The following is an 11867-nucleotide window of genomic DNA, read 5'->3' as shown; positions in this document are numbered from 1 at the left end:
AATAAACCAAACAGATGCCAGCTGCAACAACTCGGACTGGTAGCAAAATCGGGGATATGATCCCTGTTACATTCGACAGATCTTCTCGACTCCTTTGTGTTCAAAGAGATGCTGATTCAGGAGAAGACAAGAATAATTACGCTGCGGAACCCTTGGGTTATCAGCTACCTGAGCTCAGACACGCTACTTCAACTTTCCATTTGTTTGGTCCAAGTGACTGATAACTCCTGTTCGCAACTTCCCAAGTTGACTGGGACATCTTGGCGCAGCGAAGAAGATCTAGCATGCAGTCAGCCAGCGAGGCTTGGCCTGTAGTCACTCACTATTCCACCATGCAATGTCACAGCCTGAGCATTTGCACTGGAACCTCGGGAGTTCTGTCCAGACGCCTTCGTAATACAAGCGATCATGTACAACATGTTCGATTGAGGCTTGCTGTTAATGACATTCTATGTTTGCTTCAGGAAAGAAAGCAATCTAGCCATCTACATGCTGTACCAAGCGCGGAGCGCCACACGTCATGGTTGGATCCCGAGCCCAGGGAAGCAATTTCACTTGAGCACTTGAGCCCCTGTGGTGCATCACATCTCCTTCTCCTTTAATCCCGCATGCATGGTCAAGTTGGATTTCAAACTGGGAACAATTTACAAGTTGCGACCCGCATGTACGACAACGTTCAATGGCCCGCAAGGTCTCACTCCCCAACGTGTTGTACTTGAACCTCGTACAGATGCGGTCAACTGTGCACGACTCTTTCAAGAGTGCGGAATCGGCATGACATTGGATGTTGTTATCAATGATGAATTAGGGAAAGATACAGCAAATGCAGTTTACTCATCCGAGTCGTTACTACTGGAAATAAAAAATGATTGAGAATAATACTTCTGTCTGCAGTGTACCTGTGCGTCCAACCCAGCATACATTCATATGTCATGTTGTATGCATTACATGAGTTCGACTCATAGAATATTTACATGCAGCATTCAAGACAAGGTAAGGAGTACACCTCATAAGTAGTATATACACTTGTTATACAGTGGATCTTCACATCCGAGTCCAACCTTCGTCGATCCTGACAGACCATTCAACTGAGGCACTCCAGGAGCCACTTCAGACACGTGCATGAGTTCCCCCGTCACAACATCGCAGGTGATGATCCGATCTCACCGGGCGAACCCACTGGAGCAATCCATCGCAACCTTTCAAGACCACCCTGCGAGAGCAAATACACTGATGGTCAGGCTGACTCGACATGGGATGCGGGTGCCAATTGAGAGAGAGAAATTGCATCCAAAACATCACAATCACGATTACGGTCGACATGCCACAGATGAAGGTGCATTCGAGTGGCAAGTATGGCATGAATGATAAATTGGAAACTAGACACATGATAAGTAAGTGTTGCTTGCCAGCAAACCTTGGCAGAGACGTACTCTTGGAACATGCCGCTATACGCATACTGCATGAAATCTCAACTACAAGAATATATTCAGCAGATAGATGACATACATCGAGTAGCAGCGACGTCAGAACGTTCACGGTCGAAAAAACTGTAAGAAAGATGAGCAAGGATTGACCATCCCACGCTCTCACTTACACAGACCACATGCATAATAAAACACGTTGTGTTTCAATATAACAACATACAGACGGTTCTCGGTTGCACGCCAATTTCGTATGGCGCATGTGAGCGTGAGGGAAATCAGCACTGCATCAAGCATGAGTCAAAAGGCATTTATGAATTAATTCTCTTTAACGCACTCAGTTCTAATCCGAACAAAAGAAGGAAAGGGACAAAAAGCCTGACACTTCCTGAGGACTGATAACAGCCTGTAATACCTGGAATTGAGCTGGTCTCGACTGTGAAATGAAAACTGGGTCAAAATTTCCAGGCAAGCAAAGGGAGCAATTCATACACGGCGCAGTTGCAGTGGCGGAAAAGAGGGCAACCATAGATCCCACAATTACAGCCTGATGCTACGTTCACATTAGAAAGCCGCAATATTGCACGTGACTCACTGCAAAAGTTGATAGCGTAGCTACCCAAACGATCTTATTGTTATTCCATAGCGCGCAAGTCCTGAGGATGAAGAAACCTGGAGGGATAAAGACTCTGCACTCGTGATAAAGATAATAGAGCAATTACATTCTGAACAGACGATGGATATCAGGCTACAAACTGTAGAGGGAAAAGGTCAGCGACTGGTAAATCCGACATGTAGTTTGATGCACCTGAGCAAATGTTGTTGACAAATTGGCATGTCTAGATCAGCTTCCAAATAAGCAAGGTTCTTATCTATTGCAAGCCAACGTACATTGGAAGTCTCGTCTGGGACGAAGTTCACTGGCAACAGTCTGTTAATATGGTATCTTAGATTCATTGAGACTAAGGACGTACAATACAAGTGCGCAACGAAAAGAAGGAAAGGCACATATCGTGTCACAATGTACAAAAATTTGACCCTGTTCCAGCGGGAATAAAGTAAAAATATTCCCTTGAAGGGGTGCATTGTGAGGATAGGAGGTGATCTTGTAAATGATCTGTGTCACCTCCTCACGGATTGAGCAGACATAGTCGTATATCTGGGTAGGAACCGAATGACCAAGATGAATATTGGAGTGAGAAGATGGGGATGGTCATACCCAAAATGTAGCCATCGACGCTGAATTGTTGCTTAGCAGATGCGGTTTGCTGATGAAGTAATACATACCGTATATGGACTAGAAGCAATGGACTTCAAATCAGAGACCATTTGCATTGTCCAGAGGAAAGTTACCGTAAATATTTGGAGACTTCTAGCGGCTGCGATAGCGTCGTCAGAGTATTTCGAATCCATTCGATGGGGATGGGAGGAAGAGGAAGCGATATTTCCAGCTGAGAATCATGGAAGATTAAGAATGTGCTTGGAACTGGCATAATGAGAGCATGACATGGTCTGTGATCATCAGCTTGAGTCCCCGTTCCATTACTTAGTTGTGACGTGAACCGGGCTTGAAGCGCTGGATATCAGTCTGACCCAGAATTTGATAGAGGACACTTGGCATGATGATGAGAGCATGACATCGACTGTGATCATCAGCTCGAGTCTTGCTATGCTGAACTTCCCGTTCCATTGTTTAGTTATGACGTGAATTGGGAGCTTGAGGCACTGGATATCAGTCTTACCGACTCTGACGCAGGTTTTGATAGGAGATATGATAGCTTTACCTCGAACCTGGTGGAACGTTTCGCTGATGAAAAACCTTGATATCGATTATCGAAGCATCATGCGGACGCAATGCGGTTCGAACCTAAGTAACACTGCAGTAACCGTAATACTTATAGTAAAAGAAGGCTGGGATTACATAAATTTGAACCCTGTTTGATCAAACCAGGAACCAGGGACGGACGTCACGGAGTACTCCGAGTCGTTCTTGATTGCAAGCATCTGCAGCAGATACAGGCGTGTGACGCTGTGACGAACCTAAGTGCGTATCTATACAGTAGTCTAGTGTCGTCTTCACTGCCACACTTTGCGTTCACACGTACCGTTTCTGCTTACGAGACTGTATCAAGACCATCAACACAAGGCAAGCATCTTCCGTGAACTTTCCTGATCCACTAGGATATGCTCCCGGCTCCGAGTCCCTCGACCCTGCACCTCCTACTCCATTCATACGGACAGCTCAGATTAATATGGTGGCGACAAGGAAGCAGACTCGTTGCCTTACCAGCCATCTCGGCTTAGCTCTAAGTCCTCAGTCAGTTCCTCATAAGCTCCATGACTACCCCTGCTCGGGTGTTTGTCGTGAGACACAGAGATACAGACTCAAATCGCAACAGAATCATACAGGGTCAGCTAGACACACAGCTCAATGCCACTGATCTTGCACAAGCTGCGATGACCGCAGAGGCGCTCCAATCTGTCTCCTTCGGCAAAGCTTTTATGAGTAATCTCCAGCGAGCTTCTAAGGTGAGATGTGATGCTGACAGTGCTCACTGATAATACTCAATAACTCATATGTCGTAGACTGCAGAGAGGATCTTCCAGTACCACACTAGCATCGAGTTGATCCAAGACGTATATATACGGAGGAAATCGACGAGCTATATGCTTTGTGTCTTCCGCTGACAATTGTACCTGCGCGTCCAACCCAGCGGTTGTACATATACATTGCATGAGCTCGACTCATAGGATATTTACATGCAGCTTTCACGACAAAGTAAGGAGCGCACCTCATAAATAGTATATCCACTTATCATACAGTGGATCTTCACATCTGAACTCAACCCCCATCGATCCGGACAGACCATTCAACGAGAGTTGCCTGTGGCACTCCAGGAGCCACTTTGGGCCCGTGCACAAGTTTCCCCGTCACAACATCGCAAGTGATGATCCGATCTCGCCTGGCGAGCCCACTGGAGCAGTCGATTGCAATCTCCCCTTCCTTCCAGACCGCCCTGCGAGGGCACATATGCTAATATTTAGGCTGACTCAATATGAGGTGCGGGCGCCAACTGGGAGAGAGAAATTGAATCCGAGGCATTACAATCGCGATTGCGGTCAGCATGCCACAGATGGAGATGCATTCGAGTGGCGAGTATGGCATGAATGATAAATTGGAAACTAGACACATGATAAGTAAGTGTTGCTTGCCAGCAAACCTTGGCAGAGACGTACTCTTGGAACATGCCGCTATAGGCATACTGCATGAAATCTCAACTACAGGAATATATTCAGCAGATAGATGACATACATCGAGTAGCAGCGACGTCAGAACGTTCACGGTCGAGAAAACTGTAGGAAAGATGAGCAAGGATCGACCACCCCACGCTCTCACTTACACAGACCACATGCATAATAAAGCACGTTGTGTTTCAATACAACAACATACAAACGGTTCTCGGTTGCACACCAATTTCGTATGGCGCATGTGAGCGTGAGTGAAATCAGCACTGCATCAAGCATGATTCAAAGGACATTTATGAATCAATTCTCATTGACGCACTCAATTCTAATCCGAACAAAAGAAGGAAAGGGACAAAAAGCCTGACACTTCCTGAGGACTGATAACAGCCTGTGATGCCTGGAATTGGACTTGTCTCGACTGTGAAATGAAAACTGTATCAAAATTCCCGGACAGGCAAAGGGAGCAATTCATACACGGCGCAGTCGCAGTGGCGGAAAATAGGGCAACTATAGACCCCACAATTACAGCCTGATGCTGTGTTCGAATCAGAAAGCTGCGATACTAGACATAACTCACTGCAAAAGTTGATAGCATAACTGTCAAAACGACCTTATTGTTGTTCCACAGTGCGTAAGTCCTGAGGATGAGGAAACCTGGAGGAATCAAGACTCTGCACTCGCGATAAAGATAATAGAACATTTACATTCTGAGCAGACAATGGATATCAGGCTAAAAGCTGTAAGAGGGGAAAGATCAGTGACTGGTATTTCCGACATGTAGTTTGATGTACTTGAGCAAATGTTGTTGATAATTTGGCATGTCTAGATTGGCCTTTAAGTGAGCAGGGCTCTTATCTATTGCGAGCCAACGTACACTGGAAGTCTCATCTGGGACGAAGTTCACTGGCAACAGTCTGTCAATATGGTATCTTAGACCCATTGAGACTAGGGACGTACAATACAAGTGCGCAACAAAAAGAAGGAAAGGCACATACCGTGTCACAACGTACAAAAATTTGACCCTGTTCCAGCGGGAATAAAGCAAAAATATTCCCTTGAAGGGGTGCATCGTGAGGATAAGAGTTGATCTTGTAAATGATCCGTGTCACCTCCTCGCTGATTGAGCAGACATAGTCGTATGTCTGGATAGGAACCAAATGATCAAGATGATATTATATTGAGAAAATGGGGATGGTCATACCCAAAATGTAGCCATCGACGCTAAATTGTTGCTTAGCAGATGCGGTTTGCTGATAAAGTAACACATACTGTAGATGAACTAGGAGCAATGAACTTCATCAGAGGCCATTCGCATTATCTAGAGGAAAATTACCATAAAGATTTGGAGACTCCAAGCGGCTGCGACAGCGTCGGCAGAGTATTTCGAATCCATTCGATGGAGATGAAAGGAAGAGGAAATGGGTTTCCGGCAGAGAATCATGCAGGGTTATGAATGTGTTCAGAACTGGCGTAATGAGAGCAGCATGGCATGGACTGTGCTAAAGTCTCCGTTCCATCATGTTGCTTGGTTGTAGCGTGAATTGGGGCTTGAAGCATTGGATATTAGTCTGACCAATTCTAATGCAGGTTTTGATAGAAAATACTTGGCATGATGATAGTTTCAACTCGAACCAGTAGTGGAACGTTTCGCCGACGAAAAACCTTCGAAACACGCATATAAGTTACTCTGGTAGGGCTGCTCAATTCTTTGGGCTCGGGTGGGCTCATCCCTATCACATCGCTTAATGTTCGGAAATACCCAGCATCCGTCAACACCAACAAATAACGCGCACAGACAGCTGCGGCCCCACCTTGCAATAGACATAAAAGAAAGCAACCCATATATGGGCAAACTGATAATATGTTACGCTCTGGTCTTAAGTTGGATTTGGTGTGGAAGTTGCGTTCGCACCAGGAACCACGCACTTGTGCAATACTGATATAGGGATCGTGAGCTTTAGTGTTACACTACGAGGAGTGTTACTGTAATTATTCAAGCCCATCAAGTACTGGCAATGAGTGGTTGATGCTCTCCGTTATCAATGTCCGCATGGTATTTGCGTGTCAACCGTGCGGTCAACGCGCCGCCCTCCAATTGTTCTACCTCCTCCACGATGGTATACCCCCCTAACCGTGGCAAGACAACAATCCACAGCCAGTAATAGAATCCGCACAACTGTAAAGGGTCAGTTTTATGTAGGGTCGCGTTGTAAGTGATGTACACACCGCAAGGATACCAAGTCCCACCACACAGTAACTGAATGAATATGGTCAAATGTGGGCTCAAAAATGCAACAACATTAGACTTACATTGCGTACCAGAAAGACACGTCACCATGACCAGGTTCTGGTGGTACCCTTGTCGAATAAATCAGTTCTGCTACAAGACATTGATTCGGAGGGACAATACCATGGCATTATGAGGAGAAATATCGTGCTGAGGAGATAAAGGGAAACGTAAATATTCCTCGCACGGTACTTCGAAGGCGCAAGGCCAGCGAGCGATCGCCGCCTTCGAAGAAGCCACAATCCTATGGCAGTTGCAGCACTGAACACCTGCAACTTGTTGATCACATAATACACGACAGTGGAGTAAAATTCCTACTAGATTCGGATAAGAAGCCAAGTCCAACAGGAAGTTGAATGCATCTCCAGCTGGAAGGCCAACTATCACGATGACTGTGAGAAAGTACTTCAGACACACGGGTGCTAATGGTGTGCCAAATGGTTTGGTCGATGCAAAAAATCTTGGATACGGAAGTAGCCCCTGTCGGGCAATCTCACGCAATACGCGTGTCTGACCAACAGTCTGGCAGAATATGATTTTTCACATTATGATAAGCAATTTTCAAATGGGTTGCTCACCACAGCGATCTAGAAATGCATTTCGTGAGTAACTCAGGCATGCGAAATACACAGATCACACACGATGTTTCCGAAGCAACTTAAAGCAACCATGATCGGCAAGGTTTTGGCTGCAAAGCCCCCTCCGAATACACGTTGGAAAAATAAAGCCGCAATGAGCTGCCCAGAATTGCTTATCTTGTCCTTTGGCACTGCTGCCACGTAGGCAACATTGACAAAGAAAAAAAGACATGCGATTAAAAGCAGCGATAGTAAGCCAGCTTTACGCACTGTGCGCACAGGATCGCGCGTCTGGACTTCCCCGATGACGTTAAATGCGTTGCTCCAACCAGCAAATGCAAAATTAGTCTTGACTAGGGCAGTAGCCAAAGCATTTGGGTTGGTCGTGCTACCGCTAAAGGGGGACCGAAAATTGGCAAACGGATCGCGGATGTGAGTGAAACCATTAAGTACAAGGGCGCCTGTGAAGACCAAGCTAAAAGGGCAACCGGTCAGTAGATGACAGATGGTAAACGGCGTGCTCACAAGACAAGAGAAAGGACCTTCAACCCAGTAAGAAAGTTCACGGCCCTTAAAGACCATTTTGTTGACAGGGCAACGACTGCGTGGTCAAGTTCCAGATTGTACTTTAGCGCAAGAAACAAAAGAAGCTCACAACCCACGCCAACAGCACAGACTGCTAATGCAATAATGGTTTGCCTTGCGGGAGTGATGGGGACATCGAAAATTGTAAGTGCATATTGCGCAAATACAATAGAGTTTGTCGCGCTAAAACTGATCAGTGTAGAAGCAATCCCATGAATATCTCATTCAACATGCAAACCGTAGCACGCACGACAGAAGAACTGAAGTTACAGCGAACATGACTGGGACAAAAAACTGCGGACGAGGATATGCCTGCTCCAAGTACACAACTTCTGCCCCGGATCTCTTTGGGAACATACTCGCATATTCACCGTAGACCATGAGACCTGCGAGTGCAAACAACGGAGCCAATAGCCAGAAGGTGAAGAGCAGGCCGATCGAGCCAACAGAATTCAGTATGACGCCCGGGACAGAATATATTCCCGCGCCGAGCATTCGCCCGAGATTGAGCATGACAGAGGACAGTAATGTAACCTTGTAACCCAAAGGATTGCTCTGTAGACGATGTGAGTATTTATCAGATACAGGTGGATTGTCGTTGCCTTCTCTATTGGCGCTCCCACTGCTGACACCTGGGCGGTTCCTTCATCTTGCGCGTCCTCGCTTTGAGTGGGGACTTCGGAGTCCAGGACGTTGTCGATGTTGGTCATGAGAGCGGTGTGTTGATAGGGCTGGTGTTCGGCAGGGCCGCATCATATATTCAAACACCCACAAGAGTCAGGGCTCCCGGCGAATTGTAGTAGTCATCGACTACCATTATGACGCAATCACTGGCAATGACTTCGCGCTGCGGCAGTACGTCGTGAGACAAACCTTGGTGCAGTACTTGTAGTACCTACGGCGGCTGGCAGTTTCAGTTTCTGAAACCGAGGAAGTCACGAAGAGCTTCTACCAACTAGTAGTACACAGTAATAAGGAGTGAGTGCATGAAGGCTGAACTGCGACGCTTCCCTGAACGTTGAATATTTGAATATTGAACATTGACTCGGAATTGGTTTCTCGGAACTTCCATAAGCAGTCGCTTATCTTTAATGCCACCAGGGCCCAGGCTGCTTCAAGTATTTCCTTAGCAAGTTGTTGCCAACGCCTTGTTCTCTCTTCCCAATTGAACTTGCATGCATGTTTGTCACGATCATAGCTAAGGAGCCTGGACTTCGTCAGTTCCTTACGTCTAATTTCTCACTAGTCACCGACCTCTCAATTGCAACCCCTTCCTGCTGTTTAGTTTTCAGACTTGCCGCATGAGCAGCACTATTACCGGTGGAGTAACGTTGACAATGTGTGTCCCACTTGCTGAAGCCTAATGCCCGAGGCTTGGGCTCCAACCGTCATAATATGCAACATCTAAGCGTACTACTATAAAGTACTCGATACTCGATCGTCACAAATGCATATGCCCTGGAATCCACAGATCTATAAGATACACTGCGCAGCTGAAAGACTATGCTCCAATATGAATGAACACGACTCTCTGGTCCATTGGTACTTTATCCTTGTCGACGGCTTTGGAAGCCTTATTCAGAGCCCTAGCTGCGTTCGTGCAGTTGATTTTACCGCTAAACATCGCACCATAGAATTCTTTCACCATATGGTGAGCAGTGGTATCATCCACCGCCCACATTGTACCGATGACACCTCTGAAACCAGAAAACTGCATCCCTGCGGCGAGATGGATGACTTCATCAGGTGCGTTCTTGTCACCAACCGCGGTATGACAAGCAGACAGGAAAGCGAACTCCGGGTTTTCTGGTTCGGCTTGTATGATGTCTGAAAGCCGCAATGGCTTGTCGCGGAGAGCAAAGGACGAATCGAACGGCTGAACAAGATCTTGCTTGCCGTGGCAGGCAAGGTGGACCCATGAATTAGTTTTTAAGGCTTGGATCGCCCCGCTAACGGTTCCTTCGTCCCCGGAGACCTCTGAGCATGACATTGATGGAGGTACAAGGGATTTGACAAGCTCAAGCTCTGCTCCTACCGCTTCCAACTCCTTTTCTCCACTTCTGGATTCCGGTTTTGATTGACCTATGGAAACAAAGGACAGAGTATTCGGCGCGACCTTGGATATATTTTACCGCCTTGAGCGTATTAAGGCAGAAAGGGTTGGTGTATATGACGAAACATAAACGTTGGGCATGTTGCTTGCTCCCTTGCGGTATGGTCCAGCAGCGTGAATGGGCAGCGAAGTGAGTTTCGAAGTTGGGCACCACCAAACACGAGAGCCCTTCGGCACGATGGTCAAAAGTACCTCAACAACAGGAGCCAACACAGCATCCCAAAGTCTGCGGAAGACGGGTATAAGTTGCGTTTCTCTCATCTTCTCTTCTCCAACTCCTGCAGTATTCCGCAGGACATTGCGGAAGTCATCAGACATGATGGTAATGCCCACTAGCGAGGCATCGGGAAGTGTAATGAGTCGAGGAGGCCCGATTTTGGTAATGATGATCGCATCGCATCGCTTTATGCTTGCATTGATGATAACGACGGGGCCTGCAATCGCAGCTGCCCTTAGCTCTTTGTAGGGCATTGGGGCCAAGAAATACGCAAATCCTTGCTTTTGCCGTATTTTACTCACTACAGCATCCCATTGAGAAGAGACCTGGCGATATTGACGTGCCTCTTCCTCCTGCTGTGTTCGTCTCAGTGTTTCAGTGACAGTCCTGATACCCGAGGAGGAGTCAGACTGTCTCCTCCCAAGCTCAGCGCTGAGGAACCCAAATTCATCCGCAAGTTGACGCCCTTCGTCATCAACGGCTCGCAAATCATTAATGGTTGCTCGAAAGCGAGACATCTGGGACCAAAGAAGGCCTCTGCCTTGTTCTGAGAGTTCGACTGCCAGTTCGAGATCGCCCGCGCTGATCGCGCAGGCAGTAGCATCTGCAGCGAGTGAGGGCGTATCACGCAATATACCTCCGAGCAAAGCTTTATAGCGCCCAGAAACCGTAGGAGTAGCCATAATATGACGATCGAGTAGCTTCATAGAAGTTTTGTATGCTTCCAGAGCCGACGTATGATGAAAAACATCGGCATCCGTTTTCCAACGCAAAGCCGCAGTAAGCTGATCCCATGTGTGGATCCCAGGTGCGCTAGAACCCAGTTGGTGATACTGGAATGCCTTCTCTAGAAACGAAGCATCCTCGGTTAGCCTGTAGTAATCTCCATAAATTGTCGTGTACAGGTGGTAAGCTAGAAAAAACCATGGGTGTGCTTCGGGCAGCTTCTCACTGGCAGTGGCAAGAAGTGAGAGAGCATTGCGAAAGCCGTCATCGTCTTTACCCGCATTTGCACGCATATGCCTGCAGCTTGATAGGGAAATCAGCGCAAGCGGCAAATCGGGATGATCCTCTGGCGAGATCATCACATATGCCTCAAAATGGGCAATCGCAGCATTCAAATCTTCGATTGTCTGTCGTTTTACATACATTTTCTGCAAAGAACGAGCAAGGTTTCGGCGGAGGTGAAGCGCCTGGGGGTTATTGGGGGCAAACATGGGAAGCGCTGTTTCAAACATCTTGATACTTTCTTGCAAATCATCGATGTCTTCTCGTTCATTGTAACGAGCAGATAGTGCAGTGGCAAGGTAAGTCAAAATGTGCCGTCCCTCTGATTGGTTGGGATGATCCCGAGCCGCCTGTAGATAATTCACTGCGATGTCCAGATCAGTGATGTCGTGTTGGTTTTGGAAGCGGG

General features: G+C 47.0%; 2 protein-coding genes across 2 annotated transcripts; one reads left to right on the top strand and one right to left on the bottom strand.

Annotated features, from left to right (window-relative positions):
- Positions 1–2019: 2019 nt before the first annotated feature.
- BJ212DRAFT_1408256 (uncharacterized protein) lies at positions 2020–2830 on the bottom strand (the record flags this gene model as incomplete). The annotated part of the gene is made up of 7 exons (XM_041337444.1): positions 2780–2830; positions 2644–2658; positions 2551–2583; positions 2399–2495; positions 2316–2344; positions 2233–2263; positions 2020–2111 (listed from the first exon to the last, which is right to left on the bottom strand). Coding segments are annotated over exons 2-7 (297 nt in total), but the record flags the coding sequence as incomplete, so codon positions are not given.
- A 931-nt stretch (positions 2831–3761) lies between these two features.
- Positions 3762–4112, top strand: BJ212DRAFT_1489320 (uncharacterized protein; the record flags this gene model as incomplete). The annotated part of the gene is made up of 2 exons (XM_041341412.1): positions 3762–3953; positions 4011–4112. 2 exons carry the CDS (start codon positions 3762–3764, stop codon positions 4110–4112), a joined length of 294 nt encoding a protein of 97 aa, XP_041185361.1.
- Positions 4113–11867: the final 7755 nt, after the last annotated feature.

This window comes from Suillus subaureus (assembly GCF_016647635.1).
Source record: "Suillus subaureus strain MN1 chromosome Unknown BJ212scaffold_259, whole genome shotgun sequence".
NCBI lineage: Eukaryota > Fungi > Basidiomycota > Agaricomycetes > Boletales > Suillaceae > Suillus > Suillus subaureus.
The sequence above is the reverse complement of the archived record's forward strand: the minus strand, read 5'-3'. Positions and strand labels throughout refer to the sequence as shown.